This window comes from Esox lucius, chromosome 6, assembly GCF_011004845.1.
Source record: "Esox lucius isolate fEsoLuc1 chromosome 6, fEsoLuc1.pri, whole genome shotgun sequence".
Taxonomy (NCBI): domain Eukaryota; kingdom Metazoa; phylum Chordata; class Actinopteri; order Esociformes; family Esocidae; genus Esox; species Esox lucius.
In genome coordinates, this window is record NC_047574.1 from 21,114,670 (window position 1) to 21,138,592 (window position 23,923).

The 23,923-nt window shown below is 41.4% G+C and overlaps 1 protein-coding gene across 16 annotated transcripts in view; it reads left to right on the forward strand.

The window, feature by feature from the left end:
- The first annotated feature begins 239 nt into the window (after positions 1-239).
- Positions 240-23,923, forward strand: part of LOC105010640 (regulating synaptic membrane exocytosis protein 3) — a 59,718-nt gene continuing 36,034 nt past the window's right edge. For 14 of the 16 annotated variants that reach the window (XM_034292648.1, XM_034292649.1, XM_034292653.1 and 11 more), the window contains exons 1-4: positions 240-640; positions 6,054-6,128; positions 22,414-22,633; positions 23,404-23,415. In XM_034292648.1, the coding sequence (XP_034148539.1) occupies positions 477-640; positions 6,054-6,128; positions 22,414-22,633; positions 23,404-23,415 (471 nt within the window). In that variant the 5' untranslated portion in view covers positions 240-476. Of the gene's footprint in view, positions 641-6,053; positions 6,129-8,212; positions 8,288-22,413; positions 22,634-23,403; positions 23,416-23,923 lie in introns of those variants that run through there. The other 2 variants (XM_034292652.1, XM_034292661.1) reach the window with 2 other exon arrangements.

Below are 23,923 nucleotides of genomic sequence, written 5' to 3' on the forward strand. Positions count from 1 at the left end.
GTTCGCGCGCTTCAGGGGCTGCGGTCCCATTGAAGGTTCCACATCTCCCTGACAGCGGTAGCATCAGTAGTTGAGCACCGCAGCATTGGAAAACCAGGAGCCCAGCAGCCAGCAGACAAGCCTAAGTATTGGCAGAGAAACATCTCACCGCGGTGAACGAAGCGAAGCTTTCCGAATATAATTTTCCGCCGGAGATATGGGTTCCCCGTAACTGGAAGTGGAGGGGAGAGGCGGGCGGGCGGGGGGTGGGGGGGAGAAGAGAAAAGACCGAGAGAGCGAAAGAGAGGCAGAGGAAGAGGGAGAGAAAAGGCGACTTGGAACCAAAGAAGCACTACCACCGTGGGTGCTCGCCACCATGGGAGCCTTGCATCACTTGCCAGAGCCGTTGCTTCGTCCGTGGGCCATGTCGTGATCCGTGGGCTCCGCCAGCGGGATTTCTGTCCGTGATCCGAGCCGCGGAGGAGAGAGGGGAGAAGATGTCCGCCTCGGTGGGCCCTCGGGGCGGCCCGCGCCCACCCGTCGTGCCGGCGTCCATGCCCGAGCCGGACCTGAGCCATCTGACGGAGGAGGAGAGGAAGATCATCATGGCCGTGCTAGCTCGTCAAAAAGAGGAGGAGGAGAAGGAACAGGCCATGTTAAAGTAAGGGAGACACTGGGGCTATTTCCGCTCCGGAGATGCTGGGGAGATGTAGTGGAGAGATGGTACACATACCACCGCTCATCGGCCGCTATAGGCTACCAGTGGGCTATGCCACCTATAGCCTACATATCGACCTAACCTACTCAATGCACTTAAGTGTAGGATATTATAGCCTATGGTGTGAGTGTGTGTGTGCTGCTTCTCAATGTGTAGGGTAATCCCTCTGTGCATCATTGTTATATGAGCTACGATATCAGGTACTCTTGATTGTGATTATGACAGTGGGCATTCTCTCCATGCACGCGAGATTGCCCAGCTTAGTGTTCACTCATCGGATGCACTCCCCTATTAGGAGATGGTAGCGCCTATATTATATTCACAGCTCCACTCATGGCAGTGTAGCCTACTCGCGACCTCACTCTTAGCCATTTATAGTCCTATTATTTAGTTTGACAAGGATGACCAAACAAGATGCCCAAACATGCCGTGTACGTGTGTGTTTGTGTCTGTGTGTGTGAGAGTCTGCTGAGTAAGAGTGTGTTGGGTCAGCGCCGTCACAGGTGTAAGAGAGGGAGAGAGATAATGCGAGAGAAAGAGGTGTGTCGTCCCTGAGACACGCAGCAGCACACTCCACCGTCTTCTAATGCCAAATAACGGGAAATCTTACTCATTTCTCAACCGCACCCATTTCCCCCAATGCATTTCTGTGTACTCTCATTTCCGAACACTTCTAAACCGCGGGATATACATATATCATAGTCCAAGGCTGTAGTCAGGACCACTAGTCCAGGCTGTAGTCAGTCCTCAACCCCGGCATCTGGCTCTAGGCTTACCCCGGGCTGCAAGTGCACAACGTAATTCTACCGAGATAGGCTAGTGTGATTGGTGTTCGTAAAATCCGGGGAACAGGATATCTTCTTTCGCTGTGTATCCACCCCATATCTCAACAGCTGTCTGTGTGTTCTTTCGCTGCTTTGACAACGGGGTGCGGTTAAGTATCACAGCTAAATGTAGGCCAGCGCTAGCACTCACGAATCAAGCTACAACAGCCTGTTTCAACAGAAAGGCTAGCTGTATGCATGTATCTCTTGTCCATGCCCTGGTGCTGTTTTATATAGGCTTGTAGATGATGCTGATCATGCCTGTGCTATTTCAGTATTTTCACACAAGGAGCACGAGTCGTTGTGGAGGATGAGCTCGCCTGCTGTAGCCTTTTCGTCACGACGAAAATCCGGTTTATCATAGTGAACCCAAACTGAGTAGCGTTTTACTACCCCGATATTTTGAGAAACTGCAGCGAGGTTATATGACGTCAAACAACCGTCACCGCTATCGCATAGTCTTAGGCCCTATTCAGAGAATTAATAACAATGATCCTACGCGAATAATCCCTCCTCAGCATTCTATTTTAGGCGCATTGTGTAGTGTAGTGATAGCCCTGCACTGAAACACCAGATCGATTCATTGCATCTAAAGAAAGAACTGTCCATTGTGTAAGTGGTCATGTATCATTTTCATAATTGTTATATTAGTGTTGCAATGCATCAACACAATTTTTCAGCACAGGCTTAATTGACAGTGAGAGCATACATGCTACTGTAGTGTGTGTGCGCGTGCTTGCGCGACGCTTTTGGTGTCGTTTGGGATTTCACTGGCAACCTATGCTAAAGTAGTGTGCCCACACCAGCATTAAAGGGATATTTCAGTTTTTTTGCGTGTTAGACCTCATCTTCCACTTTTAGCGTTGCACTATCACTCAGACAGTTTTTATGTCAAAGGTTCTTAAGCTGGTTTAGTCACTTGCATGAGTCACACTTCTGGTAGTGTATGGAGGCACCAAAAAAAATTCCACACTGTGCACCAAAACCTCTTTATTTGAAACTCCACAGCCGTCTCATGTCTTTAAGCAAACATATCAATATCATGCCTTCACGTGTGCATTTAACCAAAACATATAATAGAAAAGAGCTGGCTGTAGAGTTTTGGGTAGATATGTTTTGAAGCACGCTGCTGTTTTTTGTTTTTGGTGAGTCTTTCCACTACCACAAGTCAAGTCAGCCAAAGAAGTCTGTGTATTTAAATTTGACTGTAAACTGTCTAAGGAATGCCACAGTAATGAAGCTAAGTAGAATATAAGGTGTAACATACAAAAAAATAACAATATTTTTAAGGTAAGGCTGAAAATAACTGTGTTTAAGTGAAACCTGGACAGAGCTCAGCTGTATCCTATAGTATCATATACTCCAATGACAACATCAGATTACTGAATTTGTATCTCATCTCATCAGCATAGTTTTTGCTGCATAGTTCAATAAACCCGCTGTTGTAATAAGCACTGATGTAGCCTGCGCACAGAAGTACCTGGCACTGACTTTGCCAACTAATGGCTTGAATGAAGGAAAGTGTACTTATTGTGATTGTCAGATGTTAGTTTTCCAAGACACCTTAAGAGGAATGCTCCTATTGAAAGTCACTTTGGATAAGAGCGTCTGCTAAATGACAAAAATCTAAATGTAAATAGTATAGTCACACAGTTATGCTGGAATTCAATCAAACTCGGCATGTTAATGTTCACAGAGTTGCATTTACAAAGTGTACACCTATGTTCTGTTTATACAAACACCTTTGCTAAGCTGATACATACACCTTGTATTCTGTTTATATGTACACCTTACCCTCTGTCTATACATACAACTTACATTCTGTTTGTACATACACCTTATGTTCTGTTTATACATACACTTTACATTCTGTTTGTACATACACCTTATTTTCTGTTTATACATACACTTTACATTCTGTTTGTACATACACCTTATGTTCTGTTTGTACATACACTTTACATTCTGTTTGTACATACACCTTATGTTCTGTTTATGCATATAATTTACATTGTGTTCATACATGCACCTTATGTAATGTTTATAAATGCAAGTTATTTTCTGTTTGTACATACACTTTACGTTCTGTTTATACATATACTTTATGTTCCTTTTAAAAATAAAACTTGTGATCTCTTTGTACATACTCTATGTTCTATTTTTACATGCACTTTATGTTTGGCTTAGAGATGCATGTCATGTTCTGTTTATACATTAATGTAAAATTCAGTTCATAATGTACATTCACTTCTTTCTGTTCATGCACTCACCTGCTGTCCTGGTTATAAATACACCTTTTCACACAATCAGTGTAATTTAAGTTGGGAGGTTTTCACAGAAGAAATACTTCAATATGACACACATTCATTTCTCAAGACCCATCCAATGACAGCTGAAACACAATGAGTTGTCAGAGATAAGTCACACCTTTCAGGTTTTGACGGAACATCTCCATGATTTGGGGTTTCTTTATCCTGTTTTTTTCTGTGATCAAAACAATCAGAGGGCCCACTGATGTTTATAGATTTATTTGGAGAAAAATTTTTACAAAACAATATACTTTTGAAAGTAAAAGTTCAAGACATGCTGTTGTTTAACCCTTTTATTAGTGATATATGAATTTTCTATGTCAAAGTGGTATTTTCCCGACCGTGTAAGTGGAGCTGGCCTAGAAGAGTGAATGTCTCTTACTGAGTCAGTCCCTGACTGACTGACTCACTGACTGACTGACTGTCTCTTATTAAATAGCATAATGGTTATAGACGCGGACTCCGGAACCATAGGTCCCCCGTTCGCTTCCTGTAACAATCTAAACGCATTATGCCTGAGGTTCAGGTGATACAACATTACGTAATAGGAAGCCTAAAATAAAATATTTCTGATGGATATTAGGATTTGTTCAGGATAGATAAACACTTCACTGGCTATACAATTCTCTTGTCTTTTCACTTGACAAAAAATTCAGTTATCGTTAGTGATGGCCATTCGAGGCTTAATTTCCATTCTTCTAGCAGCAGGATATTATGCTAGCAGTGCTAAATCAGATTTTCTTTTTCAAAATAAAAGCCATCATTGAACTATATAAGCTAATATAGTTACCAATCTTGTCTGTACATTTTATGTTTAATGTCCGTTCCAATGTTATTCTTGTCTGTTCTTTTTCACAGACTAGATTGTTAACTATATTGCCTTATACAATTCAATTATGGCTTTTATTGTGATAAAGAAAATCTGTGCTGCCAGCATATTATCCTGCTGCTAAAATAACGCTAATGAAGCCTCGAATAGCCATCACTAGTTATCGTCACCTATGTTGATAGTTCTATGTCATTCACAAATGGCTAAATAGCTGTTAAAATGGCCAGTGGCAAAAGAGGATTTGTTCAGGATAGACAAAAACCTCGCTGGCTACAACCTTGAGTAGATATGTTATGGGAAGCCTAAAATGAAACTGTTTACTATATTGACACTATTTCTGGTGGATTTTCGAATTATGTCTTGTAATTGTTCAGGATAGTCAAACACTTCGCTGGCTACACGATTGTCTTTTCTTTTCACTTGACGAAAAAGTCAGTTATCGTCACTTATATTGATAGTTATTGTATCAGTGTCATTCACGAATGGCTAATAATCTGTTAAAACAGCCAGTGGCAAAAGTTCAAAGATACTATTTGTGGTGGATGTAAACTTAATAAGAAACATTACTCAGTTTAACACTAGATAATTGTGTCTAACAAAATATTCAAACTTGGTGTGATGTTAATAAGTGAAAATAATATAATGTGAAGAGGATATACTAATGCCTGGCATGTGTGCAGTTCCATGGCATAGTGAAAAATGACAATTGCTTTCACTTGGGCGACCTGGGTTCGATTCCCGAGAGGGCATCCACAATTAACATGTTTTATTGCGGGCTGGCTGAACTAGGCTTGCCTGGTTTCTTGTTTCCTCAAATATGGTGAATATTTTTTTTATACCTGTTATTGTGTATTAATCAAAAATCTTGCTCTATTCTTACTGGTTAGGTGTAGGTACTGTTAGGTGAACAGGAAGTAGTGGAGTTGATTGTGGCATTTCCCTGCTCAGATGTTGCATGTGCCAACCAATGGTGGCAGGCCACATTATGTTTTATGCCATCAAAAGGCAGATCGTTATAATATATGTCATGCATAGCCTATCAGTAAAATGATGTGTCCATGCATTGTGAGATCCGTCAGGGATAAACAACGTCCAAGCAGAAGAATGTGCCCGATGTGTGGCTGTAAATGGCTATGTTTGTTTTGTGTGGCAAAGGTTGGCAGAGGATTCACATTTTAGACCATCATATTGGTTTTTTAGTGAATTCTTCACTCACCGGCAAACGAGGTCATGTTAAACGAACTTGCCCATAATAGACAGTTCCTTCATTGAGTGTTTGTCTAGAGAGTCATACATTTACCTTGTCAAGAAGCCAGAATCCACACCATTTTATTTCCTTTTACCTACATTTTCTGATGGCATTCCAGTAAAATGGTCCCTCTTTTTTGTTCCAGAGACGAGAAGCCCATCCAAGCCAGAATTGTGCACCTGGTTGGGCAGAAGAAGCCTCCCCAGCAAAATGATGTCAGGTAAAAAACCCCCACATACATTCTGTATTTTGCTGTCTGCTTCCTTTTCATGTTCAGTTGGTTGTTGCAAAACAGTACTGCGGTCAGAAAACCTGGGTCAAACTCAGCCGGTCTCATTGGTCCCTGAACGCGGATGGGTCTCAGAGGACACAGCTGTCAAAGGGGCGTGTAATGGATGTGGTTAGGTGAACTACGCTCGAGTGATGAGTACCCTTGCCTGAAACCTGAAGACGTATTAACAATTAAGATGGTATTTTAGTGGGCTAGCACTTTTGGTCAGACTGTAGAAACATAGGGAACCTTAGGAATCAGGACCTCCATTCCTATCTGTGTCTTCCATGTCCCAGTGAGATATTCGTCATGACCCGCCGATTAACTATTATGTGCTATGAGCCATCACTATATTTTGACAAGGGTTTGATTTCTGGATATGTGGTTTCTTCATATCACTCTGTCTCTGAAGAGAAAAAACAACCACTATGCCCCTGGCTGGATAAGTTTGTCGTATTTAAATACCAGTATGCTAACTATCAGTGAAGCATCCAGGCCCCTTTGACTAAAGCTAGTTTGAGGATGCAGTTGAGATTTATTTGTGTGACCGTTTTTAAACCTCCTTGGGATGGGAGAGGTGGTCAGAACTCAACACATTTGTCTGTCACGGAGATTGTCTCTGCAGTGCAAAAATCGTATGTATAAGTACTTACATCTGTGTGGTCATGCACGTCAACAGTTTCTATATGACGTGTGTGTATGTGTGTGTGTGAAAGAGAGAGGTTGTATCGGAGAGCTCTGGGATTAAGAGGTAAGTCAACTGAATCACTTCTGCTTCCCTGAGGAATCCCAAAATGTGGGCCAGCATGACATCGTATTGCGGAAACCCTGTCAGTATTGAGACACGATGCAATTCACAAATACAAAGTCAAGAAAACCTGACATAAAATAAAGCAAGATGCAAAGTGACCAGTGTTTTCAATGTGGGTTACACAACAGTGTGGAGGTATTTTATGTATGCGTTTGAGGGAATGTGTGTGTGCTTTGAGTGGGAGCAAGCTGAGCACAGATGTTATATGCTATTATTGTAGAGCTCAATAAATGCAAAGCAGATTTTTGTAAAGGTCAAGTGATGTGAACTCAGAATGCATTAATGATGGACCTAGTAATCCTTTTGATAAAGGGGAAGATACAAAATTATGTTAAATACCAGACCTCAAAATCTGACTCCTTCTGCCCACCTGGAAACATAGTCTATGTACATATGTCTAACTTGCCTTTCTCTAACTTTATAGTTTTATAGTCTGATGGAGCACTCTCCAAAGTATATGACAGTGATGTTCTCAATGCAACATATAATATATTATAGGGATGTATTGTATTTTACATGTATATGACAGAGACATTCTGTGTGTAACATAGTTTATAACAGGGAGGTATTGTACAGATATGTAACATGTATATGACAGAGATGTTCTATATGTAACATATAGCATATATCAGGAATGTGTTGTATGTAGCATGTGTATAACAGGATGTACTGTAAGTACCATACACATAAAAGGGATGTACTTTATTTCACGTACATAATAGGGATGCATTGTATGTCACATATATATAATAGTAATGTACTGTATGTCAGGTGTATATAACAGGAAAGTGCTGTATGTCACACCTAATAACAGGGGTGTACTTTATGTAACATATAATAAATAACAGGATGTTCCTTATGTCAAATCTTTATAACCGGACATATTTTATGTCATGTGTAGTGTATAACAGGGATGTAACATGAAACAGTATTTTTATAACATTCTTAAATGCTGCACTTCTCTTAGGCTCAGACTATTCCCCTTGGAGCAGGGAGACTCTAGGGATTACTAAGATAATATCCAATCACATAGTACAGGAAGGGACTGCCGGCCAATCCCAAGGCTCGGGAGGGGACTGCAGTGTTTCTGGGCCATTGCCATGGTGCCAGTATCAGGAGACTGCCATCCAAACACATGTAGGTGCATGGAGTTGCCGACTGCTCACTTGTCTTCACGGGGATGCGCATGGATATTACTCACATACTGGAGAAGCACAGCTAGCACACACAAATCTCAACCTAACTTGACTGGCAATGCTGCATCTGTAAAGTTATATTGCAGCCATGTATGGTTCAGGTCAGTGTGTGTGTGTGCATGTGTGTGTGTGTGTGTGATACCCGTCTTAGTGAAGATGGAGCTATGTGCAGCAATGTGTGTGTATGTGTGTGAGCGTGATTTTAGATGGTGCCCACCCTGTTGAAGGTAGGGCTGTGTAGGGCTGTGTAGGGCTGTGTAGGGCTGTGTAGGGCTGTGTAGGGCTGTGCCAAGCCATATGGATCTCTGTCTGGGGAGCACACAACCCACTTAGCTCTGCTGCTGGCTCTGCTGCTCTCTCCATCTGTCTTTCCCTACTCCTCTCTCTTGGCCTTCTCTCCCTTTATGTATCCCTCTGTCTTTATCTCTCCCTCTCTTTCCCCTTTCTTTCTCTCTTTCCCTCCCCTTACCTGTCTGTTTTTTATCTTACGAAGCCTAAAAATGAATGTGCGCATGTATGTGTGTTCGTGTGTGTGTGTGTGTGTGTGTGTGTGAATGACATTAGTACTGTTCAAGCCTGTGACAGTGTATAAGTAATGAGGTGTGTTATTGACAATTGAGTGTCTTCTCAAGTAGACTGTTCTCACAGTCTCTCTCTCTCTCCTTCTCCATCACTCCCTGGAACTGTCAGAAGTTGTCATCTGGACCTTGAGAAATGCTTTTGCACAGTGTGTGGCAAAATACTGTAGTGAATGAGCATCTTCAATGGTGGCCAAGGTTGCTGTCAGCCATGTACTCAGATCCTTGATTGTTAGGCTTTTGTATATTCCGTCTCCTAGTAAATGTCGTTTTCTTGAGGCTATAATCTTCTTTAAGTCCCAATCAGTTATTGAGGTTAGGTCTTCCAGACCTGGCCAGTTTAAAGACACCTGATTGCTGTTATTGAGGAGAGTGTTATATTATTACATGTAACCAATTAGAGTTTGTGTTGCAGAGCCAATCATCAATACAGTGCATGTATCTTGAGGTGTGGAGAGATGTGAAAGAGAGAGCAGCTGAACTGAATGGAGAGATGGCAGAGTGATCGTAGAACTTGAAGCTCACTGTAGTGGGTGAGTGTGTACACTGGATGGGAAAGATGGAGAGATGGCAGAGTGATGGTAGAACTTGAAGCTCACTGTAGTGGGTGAGTGTGTACACTGGATGGGAAAGATGGAGAGATGGCAGAGTGATCGTAGAACTTGAAGCTCACTGTAGTGGATGAGTGTGTACACTGGATGGGAAGGATGGAGAGATGGCAGAGTGATCGTAGAACTTGAAGCTCAATGTAGTGGATGAGTGTGTACACTGGATGGGAAGGATGGAGAGATGGGGAGAAAAGAAGAAAGGTTGATGATGGTTTTCACAGTTTTTCAGGTTGACGTTAGATGGTTTTTAACCTTGGACGTAGTTGACAGGACAAGAGAAAATGTAATCCAGGTTTAATATTTCTTTAAACAGACATCACAAGCTTTAATTACCTTTTGCCTATTGTAGCTAATTATTGGAAAATAATGTCCAAATCACCTTTAAATGATATCAAATATGGAGATGATTTCAATCTAGAGATTTTCTTTGTAAAATGTTCACATTTCCCGATTACCTCCATACATTTTTAGCTAGCGAGGGTTATTTAGTTACAAAAATAAATAAATAAATAAACATAGATTATAGGATGTTCTCGGTTCATTCACTTCTTTTTAACATCAAGCTGAAAAGAGGTTGGGATGAGTGAGAGCCTGAAAGAAAGAGATGGATGGAAGGAAGGAAGGATGTACAGTAGGAAAAGGATGAGCAATACACCGCCCAGGCCACACAGCGTGAAAACAGTTCCAGCAGGAGCGAGAGAGGAAGGGGAAAGAGCTGCCAACGCCAGAGAGGGAAAGGAGAAAACCAGGAAAAGAGCAGGAGAGAGGAAGGCATGGCATATGGTAGAGCAGGGCCACCCAGAGTGGGTACAGACCAGTGCATCTAGGCATTGTGGGCCGTGATGCACCTGAGTTGAGCTATTTGTTATTATGATGTAAAATCAGTTGTCATAAGCACACTCCTGTCTTTTAGTAGACTCAGTGTCTACAGGGTTAGTCACAAAGCTGGCACCCTTTGCTGCTTTCCAATTTTGCAAATAGCAGGTGGAGGAATAAAGTTTTTTTTTTTTTTTTTTTAAAGCTCATCTATTATAGGATTGTGAATTTACAGAAATCAATCAGGTGGATGACTCCCCCTGTTTGGAAAGAGAGAGAGAGCTTAATTTCGAAATGGCTGCGAAGTGATTTTCTCTCGCTCTTATTTGACACTCCCTCATTGTTATTTGATTCATGCCCGCTTGCCTTTTGAATATCGATCTAAAATGAGAGGTTGAGTCAGGAAGCGAGCCCTTAGTCACCGGAGCTCCGCGAGGCAGCTGGAGAGGGAGTTTATGAATGCTTATTACTGATACAGAGTAGCCTTACAGTCATTCTTATGGCTCAGTGGGCTGGCAACAACAAGGTTAGGCTCCTGCATGGTTTACATGCCTTGGTCACGTCTCTAAACAATGTCATGGGTTTTAGAAATTGCCCATTGAGTGTGTTTTTTCACTTCAGTGTTCAAGTGTTAAAATGTATTGGCCATCTGCAAAACATACTACAGGTATAAATTTGGCCATACAAACTTGACTGATACAAAGACAAACTGTGTGTGTATGTAGTCTATGTACAGTATATATATATACAGTTAAGGATGGAAATATTTGGACACTGACACAAGTTTTGTTATTTTGGCTGTTTGCCAAGTTACAGTTAAATAATCAATATAGGCTTAAAGTGTAGTCTCTCAGCATTCATTTGAGGGAATTCACATCCAAACTGGAGGAAGGGTTTAGGAATTATAGCTATTTAGTATGTAGCCCCCTCTTTTTCACGGGACCAAAATGAATTGGAAAATTGAACCGAAAGCTGTTTCATTGACAGTTGTGGGCTATTCCTTTATTATTGATTCCAGGTGTGGCATTCGTATTTGGAAGCTGTTGCTGTGAACCCACAACAAGTGGTCAAAGAAGCTCTCAATGGAAGTGATAAAAAAAATCCATACAAAAAATAATTCCATCAGAGAGATAGCAGGAACATGGAGTGGCCAAACCAACAGTTTGGTACATTTGGAGAAAAAAGAACACACTGGTGAGCTCTGCAACACAAAAAGGCCTGGATGTCCATGGATGACAACAGTGGTGGATGATCGTAGGATTCTTTCCATGGTAAAGAAAAACCCCTTCACAACATCCAGCCAAGTGAAGAACACTCTCCTGGAGGTAGGCATATCATTATCCAAGTGTACCATAAAGAGGAGACTTCATAAGAGCAAATACAGAGGGTTCACCACAAGGAGCAAACCATTCATAAGCCTCAAGAATGGAAAGGCCAGATTACACTTTGCCAAAAAACATCTAAAAAAGCCAGCCCAGTTCTGGAATAGCATTCTTTGGACATATGAAACTAAGATCAACCTGTACCAGAATGATGGGAAGAAAAAAGTATGGAGAAGGCTTGGAATGGCTCATGATCCAAAGCATACCATATCATGTGTAAAACACGGTGGAGGCAGTGGGATGGCATGGCACTGGGTCACTAATATTTATTGATGATGTGACAGAAGCAGATGGATGAATTCTGAAGTGTATAGGGATATATTGTCTGCTCAGATTCAGCCATATTCAGCGAAGTTGATTGGATGGCAATTCACTTTACAAATGGACAATGACCCAAAACATTCTGCGAAAGCAACCCAGGAGTTTTTTAAGGGAAAGAAGTGGAATATTCTGCAATGGCCGAGTCTAACTGGATATAAAATTCAGTTGAGCAGTGCATTCGTCTTCTGGTGTTCACTTAAGTGTTATCCTTAATGAACAAAGCTTTTATTCTCCATTTTCTAATGTCATACCATCATGTTAATCTGCAATGTTAACATATTGCATACTCTTTCAAAAAATTTTATACCAAATGATTTACTTAAAAGAAAAACATAAAAAACTAAAATAGAGATCCATTAAGCAAGTGTAGATGTGTGTGTGTTTGTGTGTGTGTGTTGTCCTTTTCCCTTAACAAGATCATTCCAATTATTGTGATTTTATTTTAAATATATTATTATAGTTATTTATTTAGTATAGATGGACCTGGGAAATCTGTGTTAACAAAATGCATGTTGGAAAGAGGACACTTCAACATATTTGTCCTTTTTAAATATACCCTTTAATTGAAAACTACATTGTAAAATGTTTCAGTAGATGAGTGTGAGAATGATCCAAACAAAGCAGTATGTTTTTAACCCAGCCAATTGAGAGTCTTCACTAATGAAAGCATGACCCCCCATATTAATGGTCATATACTGTAATATTAGTATGAAGTGTATATATAAGGTGAAAGGATTGACAGCAGGATGGATGGTAATGGTAATGGTAGCAATCAGTGATTAGCTGCGTAATGGTAATATTACATCTCATCAATAAAATCATTATTGCAGAGGTGGTATGAGTGTGTGTGTGTGTGTGTGCGTTTGTGTGTACTGTGTGAATGGCGTCCGTAATGACAGACTGACTGAGTGAGGGTTTATATGTGTGTTACAAAAAATGTGTGCCCTGCCCGACTCAAGACCTATTACCGGGAGCCCAGGCCCGGTCCAACATCACATGAATACATTGAGGCCAAACCCTAAAAAAGCCCTATAAATAAAATGAAAGAATCCACACAAAAATGACTTTTCTGTATAATATACTGTTCTGTTTACATGGCAGAGACGGGAGAAGTGTGGAGAGAGAGGGAACATAGCTTTAAATAAGTGAGGAAGGGAAGAAGGAGTAGAATATAACCAACAACTGTTGATTTGGGTTAAATATACCATAACATCCATAACCTGTATATATTGGTCTGTCTGACAGATGCTGCATCTTTGTTGCAGTCACCACTGTCCCAAACAAACTCTTGCAACCAGGAATAGTCTATTTCCAATTTATATATATTTTTTAATTTTGACAATGAAGACTACAAGAATAGGGTTTAATAACAACACATTATCTGTCATTTTTTATAAAATATTCCGCATTATTTACTCTTTTTAAAATGGTCCAGAAAATGTTAGAGTGCTCACTCATTCCTCTCCTAGACCTGTTTCTACCTTTCATTGATGATCATTATTGGAGCTGAAACTAAATGATTTGTGGGGAAAACATAATATTTCGAATAACTGCTCTGCTCAAAAAAATATAAAAAAACAACTGTAAATTAATGCTCAGAATTGTTTCTGTTAGAAGCAAGCTGGAACTTGTTAATAACTGTCATTAATAGAAACCTCAGCACCACACCTGTCATGGCAGCTGACACAGAGGGGAATTAGAGACAGTGCACCAGTAACACATCCGGCAAGCCCAAACCCAGCCCTTCTTGATTATATTCTTTAGAACACAGGCCGAGTCATCATGTACCCTCTGGGTTACTGTAATGCGTGGCTATAGCCCCCCCTAGCCCCGATGTAGTGCCGTGCCTGGGTATATGTCCGGTAACACCTGCCTGACGGAAGCAAACAGAACAGTCCATGGGTCAGGTGCCTGGAGTCTTTGACAAATGTGTTATGCCTTTCACAGAAACCACATTAATGTTGTGTATGGCTGGAAGCTTGACAACTATTGCCCAGGATTAGTTATGAAGTAGAGATGTTAAAGGACGTGCTCATTCAAATATGGTTTTATTAAACTGGATGCTATTTGGTTTAAATTAGGACGTAATAGGATGAATGACTTGTTCATACATTGATGAAGTTCGAAAGTAGCCTTGGTCCAAGGATTCAGATGGGCTGATCGTGTCATCACAAAAAGAAAACATTTAAAGGATCATTCTCTTTCCTAATTTCAATAATAGTTACAGCCTGGGAACCGATGTTGCACAACCCTTGTTTACAAAGGGGTGTTGTTTACTTAGCTTGGTAGCTTTCTGAAAGTGCCAATATTACACAGCAGTGTGTCACCATACATTATTACAGTTTTCTCCTAAGACAACTTACACTCACCTAAATGATTATTAGGAACACCATACTAATACTGTGTTTGACCCCCTTTCGCCTTCAGAACTGCCTTAATTCTATGTGGTATTGATTCAACAAGGTGCTGAAAGCATTCTTTAGAAATGTTGGCCCATATTGATAGGATAGCATCTTGCAGTTGATGGAGATTTGTGGGATGCACATCCAGGGCACGATGCTCCCGTTCCGCCACATCCCAAAGATGCTCTATTGGGTTGAGATCTTGTGACTGTGGGGGACATTTCAGTACAGTGAACTCATTGTCATGTTCAAGAAACCAATTTGAAATTATTCAAGCTTTGTGACATGCTGCATTATCCTGCTGGAAGTAGCCATCAGAGGATGGGTACATGGTGGTCATAAAGGGATGGACATGGTCAGAAACAATGCTCAGGTAGGCCGTGGCATTTAAACGATGCCCAATTGGCACTAAGGGGCCTAAAGTGTGCCAAGAAAACATCCCCCACACCATTACACCACCACCACCAGCCTGCAGAGTGGTAACAAGGCATGATGGATCCATGTTCTCATTCTGTTTACGCCAAATTCTGACTCTACCATCTGAATGTCTCAACAGAAATCGAGACTCATCAGACCAGGCAACATTCTTCCAGTCTTCAACTGTCCAATTTTGGTGAGCTCGTACAAATTGTAGCCTCTTTTTCCTATTTGTAGTGGAGATGAGTGGTACCCGGTGGGGCCCTGCTGTTGTAGCCCATCCGCCTCAAGGTTGTGCGTGTTGTGGCTTCACAAATGCTTTGCTGCATACCTCTGTTGTAACGAGTGGTTATTTCAGTCAAAGTTGCTCTTCTATCAGCTTGAATCAGTCGGCCCATTCTCCTCTGACCTCTAGCATCAACAAGGCATTTTCGCCCACAGGACTGCCGCATACTGGATGTTTTTCCCTTTTCACACCATTCTTTGTAAACTCTAGAAACGGTTGTGCATGAAAATCCCAGTAACTGAGCAGATTGTGAAATAGTCAGACCGGCCCGTCTGGCACCAACAACCATGCCACGCTCAAAATTGCTTAAATCAACTTTTTTCCCATTCTGACATTCAGTTTGGAGTTCAGGAGATTGTCTTGACCAGGACCACACCCCTAAATGCATTGAAGCAACTGCCATGTGATTGGTTGATTAGATCATTGCATTAATGAGAAATTGAACAGGTGTTCCTAATAATCCTTTAGGTGAGTGTATGTAGTAATTTCCATAGTATTTTGTCTGCTTGTTTTTGGCAAGCTACTGTAGGTACGTTGTCAAGCAAACATGTAACGACACGAAACCAGGAATGTATGAACTTTTAAGATCATAATAGACATGGTTTATAAATATTGTCGGGTAGTCTATCTCTCTTGTGAAAAATGCTAACATTGGTACCATCATTTTGTGTCACTGGTGAAACAAATCCTGTTCACCTTTAAACCATCTATAAGTGTCTCTGTTGAGGTTTCTAATCAATTTCAGATACATTAACATTGAAGTCATTTGCCAGACGCTCTAATCCAAAGTGACTTACAACAGTGAGTGCATACATTTTCATACCTGGTGGGTATGCTATTACTCTCACTATATTTACAAACTATTAAAGTCTCTCTGGACATGGGCTATTAAGGTCCCTGCTCTTTTCTTCTAATAGCTCGCCAACCACACAAAAGATGAAACATCCTCCTGACCAAGGGAACCATTCTGCTTACATAGACTCTCACAACCACCCCCTTAACCTACCACACACAGCTGGCAGCCAGGGCTGGGTTTGGAATTCCTTTCTAGTTCCCAGTTACTTGTCCAAACATATCAGTAATGTCACTGTTTAATCAACTTAATAAGATAATCTGACTACTTGAATCCAGGGACAGTTCTTCTGAATCATGTATTCTGTTACACCCCAACTTCGCTTGGTCCAGTAATATAGAAGGCAGTTTAGTGGCCACCAGACGCATTGACTCAAAGTTGCTTAGAATCCAAGCCTCTGATGAATGAATCTTTTTGTTGAGATTGGTAATAAGGAGAGACAAGGGAGCAAGGTCCAGAGCCAAATTTTTTAAAATATGCTCACAGTTCCCCTCAATGACAATATGTAACTGAATACCCAGAGTTGGGGAGTACCGGGTTACAAAAAAACAATAACCTGTTATGTTACCAACAAAAATATTGTAATTGGATTACTGATACTTTTGAAAACATTTAGGATTACTTTTGGATTACTTCAATTGAAAAAGAATAGGTGCACAAAATTATTATGACACGTATGTTTCAGTTAATTATTTAATGTTATAAAACATAGTTATTTGAACCAAAGTATGAATTCCGTGCCTCGGTTGTCATCATCATGCGCGTAAAGGTGGATGCGCATAACCAGTTTTGTGACGGAGGAAGAACTAATTTAAATTTCTTCGGTTTTGGTTGGTTGGATGGCTGGTTTTAAAACAGTATATCTTTGATAATATTAGCAGAGTCATATAACATTTGGTTTAGTTATCTACTCTACCCATAATTCTCAGAACAATGATAAGCGATTGGCCTACCTGGTGTTATTTCTTTTTCAGATTTCAAGGTTTATTTGTTAAAAGCACCAAAAACACAGCCAGGACGAGTTGAACCGAATATCTTTTACAGGAATTGTTTAATAGATTAGGCAACTATTTGTTAGAAAGCTGTAATATGGTGCTGCCTTTAAGATAAAACATTATATGGAATTTAGACATTTGAGGAGAAAAGATGTGTTGGGAAGCACTCTGCCAAAGGATGATTATTTGCATTTTGACGCGGCCACATCCACTCCGTCCATACAGGTAGGCTATGTGATTCTGCTTGCTTTGCATCTCTGAAAATAGCCTTTATTGGTTATCATTGGCTGCTGACGTCATTTACTTTAGGCTAAGAGTACAGGTTTATAATCACAGTTTATTTATTTCATTTGCGTTTTGAAAATCCATCACTGGTGGCCATAATAATCTGAGGTTACGTTCAGGCGGGTAAATCTTACTGTTCACGATTGCAAACGTGCATTCGCGTGCTGGGGGTTTCTGCAACATTTTGACAATGTTGAGCAAATCATCAGACTACTGCCGATTTAGTTTATGCGCGAAAAGCTATAGATATAACAATGTCAATACCCTTCGAGTAATTGCCATTTATTTTTCAATAATATTTTGAAGCAATTAAAAACATGAATTAAACACTAATAACAGAACAGGCTTAAGCATCATTAGATTCTGGGTATATTCAGATAAAAAGTCAGATTCTGGAAGATCAAGGTTTATTGGATTAATTGGAATGACTGAATATCTGACAGACCTTTAGCATGTAATGTAGAGATGTAGCCCAATCATACTGAAGTAAAAAGCAATGGTTTAGAAACCCATTTCCAAAGACACTGTAGCCTACACAACCCATAAGGTAAAATGCGAATTACGTTTTAGGCCAGCTATGTAAACTCTAACATTGATTGATCCTGCAAAAGTTGTTCAGTTGGCTATAGGCTATTGTTTTTCCAATGCCTCTTAATATGAAAGTAATCAGATTACGTTACTGACTTGGAGTAATCAAAAGGTTACGTTACTGATTACAGATGTGGACAGGTAACTTGTAACTGTAACGGATTACATTTAAAAAGTAACCTACCCAACCCTGTGCATTCCTCTATAACCAGATATGACATTCCATTACCCAGACTCCACTGTAATGTTGCCAGGACTAGTTAATCCATCCTTTGGTTTTGAGTGAAGGTATTCCGTGAGTAATGCACCCCCCATTCAGAAATGGAACCACAGCCTGTGGCCCCATGGCTCTTTCTATAGATCAGAAACAATTTGATGGGAATGAACATTAGTTTCACATTGCCCTTGTGACTGGCTTGGTTGTATGACTTTTCACCAAGCTGTTTACAGCTATCAAAATATTGACCATTTATGTGTTATGAGATGTTTCTGAACCAGCAATAGATTTAAGAGAGTTTAACATAAGCCATTGAGCAACACAACTCTTATCACATGAATGTCACACATTTGAGTCTGTGTGAGTTTATATGAGTCTTTGTGTGATTTTATATCAGTCTGTGTGTGTGTTTATATGAGTCTGTGCTGGATAATATACCGCCTGTATTGTATATGGGTACCAGGGCTATGCTGAAAAGGACTGATTCATAATGGAATTCATATACGTATGTTTGTTTGTGTGTGTTTGTGTGTGTGTGTCAGTCCGTCTGTTGACGTTTGTCCTTGTTAGGCAAAATCGGGGACCGTGGCTGAGATACGTCCGCATTTTAAAGTCTTTCAGTCACGTCAGCCATCCAGAGGTTCACTGTACAGGACTGTAAGAATACAGTGAAACAATTATTGTCCAGGTTGATAGCTAGATCTTCCCCAAACTTGATCAGCCCTCATCCCCGAAACCCATCTGAATCCTCAAATTCCAGCATGTTTATAATGCAAGCTATTTTTTCTTGGTGTGCATACGTTGCAGAGAAGGATGTGTTGGAGCTTGTTAGTGCTGTATGCTTGAATTATTACTGTATATCTGATGCTGTATGCTAATGTTGTTTTGGTAAATTGTTGGCCCAATTGTTAAAGTAAAAACAAACTTGGACACATTTGCATTTCACAAAGGGTTTATTTTTATTTCTTAAAAGAGAGGAAGTACTGAGCGGCGTGACTTTTAAAGGGAACTGTCTTTATGGATGTGTTTGTGCTGGGGAAAGTAAATCTTGGGCTTCCTTTGGTTGACTTCATTGATTAATCTCAGTGTTTTCTACCTTTTTGTTAATGAGCTCCTGGCTGTCTGACAGTCTCTCCTGAATCTTGAAAGCTGAGGACTCTCTCAGATCTCCTCATAAATACATCTCTCTCTATTTCTCTTCCTCTATCTGTTCACGCACAGAGATGTTTTCCATTCACCCGTCAGGAACATTCCACTACACTGGTGTTACACAATCAAAAAGCGATCTAAGTAAAAAGTTTCCCCACCTCAGTATATCGGTTTGCTAGAATTAATTCGACTGTGGCTCAGTGTTGAGTATCGCTTCCTTCCTTCATCTTACTTCCATTGATTCATCAGTGAAAGATTATCAACCCCTGCTCTCCTGTTCAGCTGTGTTTGAGCGGTGGCACGGACGGCCCAAACTTCGCAGTGGCCTCCCCGAGGCCCCTCCCCCAAACCCCCTCAAAATATGTCTCTGTCTATTATCTTATACCACTGCCCCCTACGTCAGTAGACTGATGGCTGTCTTCCTTTAACTATGCATATTCAGTAATGGAAAATAGAGGGGAAAAATGTAAACCACAAAAGCAAAATCGCATCAGCACAACAGACAGCGCAATATGGCCTATTGATCATTGTTCAACACCAAGGACATCGCTATATGGCCTATTGATCATTGTTCAACACCAAGGACAGCGCTATATAGCCTATTGATCATTGCTCAACACCAAGGACAGCGCTATACAGCCTATTGGTCATTGCTCAACACCAAGGACAGTGCTATATAGCCTATTGATCATTGCTCAACACCAAGGACAGTGCTATATAGCCTATTGATCATTGTTCAACACCAAGGACAGCGCTATACAGCCTATTGATCATTGTTCAACACCAAGGACAGTGCTATATAGCTCTGTGCTGTCCTTGGTGGACTGTTTAGGAGATTAGGAGAAGAAAGGCTACAATTAGGCTACTGCTAGACCCAGGCAGTGATGTCACGCAGCGTAAATTTTGGCACCCTTTCTTTATTTAGTCTAGTTGAAGTCATTTTAACTAAAATATCTTTCAGTCTTAGTCACATGTATTACATTATTTGAGTAATTATTTTGTCTAGTTATTGTCAAAATTATGAAAACAGTGAGCCATTTTAGTCAACAAAATGCCCTTATGTTTTGGTCACATTTTAGTCCAATCACAGTTATTCCCTCATTACCCTATAGTACCCTAAACATATCACCATAACAACTAAGGCTAATGGAACATATCATAATATTTCCCTTACATTGTTGATATTGCCTACTATTAATGTTGATTGAAATTTTAAGCGCAGCGTTGTGTACATTATGGAAGAGAGATTTCCAAAATGTAAATAGAAAACACGTATTGCACACGTGCTATTGTTTGTGCTGTTTAACTGATGGATGGAAATATCAGTTTGAAATGTAAGAACGAGGGTGAACAGAAGATTCAAAAATGTTTTGATAGTTAACAAATTAGGGTATACCCATGTCTCCAGGCACCACACCACGGTCTTTGACTTTGCGTATTGGGATGATGCACTTTCAGAAGTTTTTTGATGACAAATGAATGTGCATCATAAAAAAAAAAACACTGAGAACCTCTCTTTCCAAAATCCTGTTATCCAAATATGGTAGTTATATTTCACTATTGTTACAAAGATTATTTCGTCTTGTCTCGTTTTGGTCAACCAAAATTGAACACTGATGTCGTGTGGGGAAGGCTGGTTACTGGTGAAGACGTGATGCTGCTAGCCACTGGCGGCATCAGTGTTTTGTCTATTGAGGTGCTGGTGATAGCTGATCCTCTCTTTTTGGTGTAAATAAGAATGTAATGGGGTGTTTTACTCGAGCTTGTTCAGACAACACTATTGCTGCACTTTTGAACACCGCTTGTATATTTGTTTCACTCACATCTACCATAATAAAAAAAAGACATAATGATTAACCATTTTAAAAGTGCCATATTGGCTTAACACACGTAAGATACGCAAAGGCCATCATTGCCAGATTCAGGGATTTTGAAACTATTTAGCCCCTTTTTCGACTGGAAGGGGGAGGATGATCTGTTACAGTATGTAGCCTACTTCACAGGCTTCCTTTACCTGGCAGTCGAAACTCAGACTGCTCGATAGAGGAATGAGCAGAGATTTCTTGCCCTCAAAGTTTTTTGCTTTTTTATTTTTTATATAGGCCTTGCTTATTTTTTGCCATGCAGGGCGGGGCCCTGTTGGGGCCCCCCGCCTCACGGTGGCTGCAGGGGTTACCTCAGACGGTAGTAAGGAAGGATCCATTTTAAATGATTCAACTGGGTATTGAAGATTTATTGGAAAAGCCCCTGTCAGTCAGACTGACTCGGTGAGAGTCATATAATTGAGGTTATGAACCCTGAGGAGAGTTCGCAGCAGGTGACCCCTGTCTGACCTTTAGAGCCAATAAGCACCGGAGACGAGGCCGGGGGCACTGGTTGGCAGGTGCTGTGTTGTGTGTTTACAGGGATACAGGGATATCCTTGTGGGTGGCATGGGCCACTGGAAGGAGGAGGATGTATTTTTTAAGGGTATGATAAATTAACTTGTTTTTGAAAGAAACCAGGAGTACAGTGAAGATTCTGGATATTCTAAGTTGGTTTTTGATCTGTCATCATGGGAATTGTAGTTCTTAGATCGGGGAGGAGGCTTCGCCAATGACACTCTGTCTGTAAGTAAAGAGGATGGATCTCAATCTTTACCTCTATTTGGATGATACAATATTTTGGAAGTTATATGTGCTCTATTAGTTTGTTATGTAAATATAATATTTGATTCCTGTAACCTCCTGCTGTTACTGTGTACAATCTAGTACCATTCTATAATGCATTTAATAATAGATCATTAGAGTGACATTTACCAACGCCATACAGAACTGGTTTTACAGCATCTCAGGGGTTTGTGATATATTGCCAAAATACCACGGCTAAGCTCTGTATCCAGGCACTCGGTGATGCATTGTGCCTAAGAACACCTCTTGCCTGTGGTCTATTGACCGTTAACCACACCCCCTTGTGCCTTATGGCTGACTTATATGGCTGTTAATACTTTATGTATTACGAGATGTATTTTGGGCATTCTAAAAATATACTTTGTTAAATTCTGTTTGGTGGCTCATTGAGTTTAGGATGCCTGAAACTGTTCTCCAGCAGTTTTAGGTGGGTACAGCTGTGTGACAGTCTTGCAGTGTTTAAAAGACATGTGCCGACAGATTCGCATGCATTTTATATCCCTACAGTTGAATGTCATCTTTCAAATAATTTTTATGTGTAATGGTCAAAGACGTCAAACAAAAACACGTTCATTGACGGGGGAGAATGAATGCTTAGAGCGCCTTTGTCGTGGTCTCGTGTAACTTTTGTCGACCTCCTCCTGTCCCCTTCTCCCATCAGAGGTATCCAGCAACCGGTGTCCAGCTACATGGAGACGGTGCGCCGGGTGGGAGAGGAAACACGTCGGCAGACCGGCACGGGCCAGCACAGGGACGACGCGCCTACCTGCGGCATCTGCCACAAGACCAAGTTCGCCGACGGCTGTGGCAACCTATGCTCCTACTGCCAGACCAAGTTTTGTGCCCGGTGCGGGGGAAGGGTCACCCTGCGCTCCAACAACGTAAGAGACACGCAGACACGGGTCACGCTTTAGCAGTGTGCCGCTTTCAAACCCAACCCGTTGGCACATCGGGGGCGTCTGGAGAACACACTCGTCTACACAGAGAGTATGCTGATTTAAGAAGGGCAAATGGTGTTTGTGCCCGGGTGTAGAAAAGATGCAAGATTGGCTGTGCAGAGAGAGACAGAGAGGGAGAAGGAGAAAGTGTGTGTGTGTGTGTGTGTGTGTTGGGGGGTGGGCTCCAGCAGTTGGTGCCCCAGGTAGGGGATGGTAAAGGTTAATTGGGCGTTAGACAGAGACAGGGGGCAGGGGGTCTCTAGGTACCCCTCCTGGAGATTCAGGCCTTGGTTCCAGTTACTGCGGGGCTGACCCCATGCTGGAAAAACTGCCTGGCCACACACTGGGTGATATTTAACCACCATTCACACACACACAGACACACACACACACACACACACACACACGGTCATGCTCAATCACACCATGCATTCTAACTAGTTACCTTTAGCGAGCGCCATCACATGGAGAGGCGGGCGGGATTGAAAGAGGGGAGATGGGGAATGTTTGAACCGGGGATTATCTACCTGTTGATCCAGCCCCCCCCCCCCCCCCCCCCCCCACCCACCTTCCCCACCTGAGCTCCTAATCAGTCAGTGAGTCCTGTGCTGCCTGGAAGCTTGTGGGTGACCTCGTTTTGATTGGAATCAAGACATCTTTCCCTCCAACTCTGTTTCTTTTCCCTGATATGCTGCATGGATGCTGACCAACAGGAGGAAAAAGTGGTGAGTGTGTTCTCTTGCTGTGAAGACCTGTGTGGTTTAGTGGACTCCCTTTGCACCCGCTTAGTTCTACTCGCCCAGATTCAGATGTAAGACCTGGTAACTGGCGTTAGCGCAAGCTGGCTTTATCCACAGCGTAGACGACCAATCGTCGCGCCGGCGTCATTTAGGTGTGGTCAGAGACATTCAAAAGTTAACTGTGAGCAAATCTGAATCTGACGAAAAAGGGCTTACTTGACAAAATCTCCCCCTGTCTTGTTAAGGTACGTAGACAGCTAAAAGGTGTAACAACCTCCATTGTCAACTGGTAGTATACAAACTCTAACAGAAAGTGTTGCTAACACCATTAGTGCAGCTTCAAACCTGCCTTTACACCTTAAAGTACTCACTACTTGATGTTGAGTTTTCCAGCCTTCCGTAGCCTTGGCCCTGTTCCCTCAGATGAGCTGCCAAACCGTCACTTTGTTGGTCTTTTGGCTCCGTGTTTCCCTGGGCTTCCAACAGTGCTTTA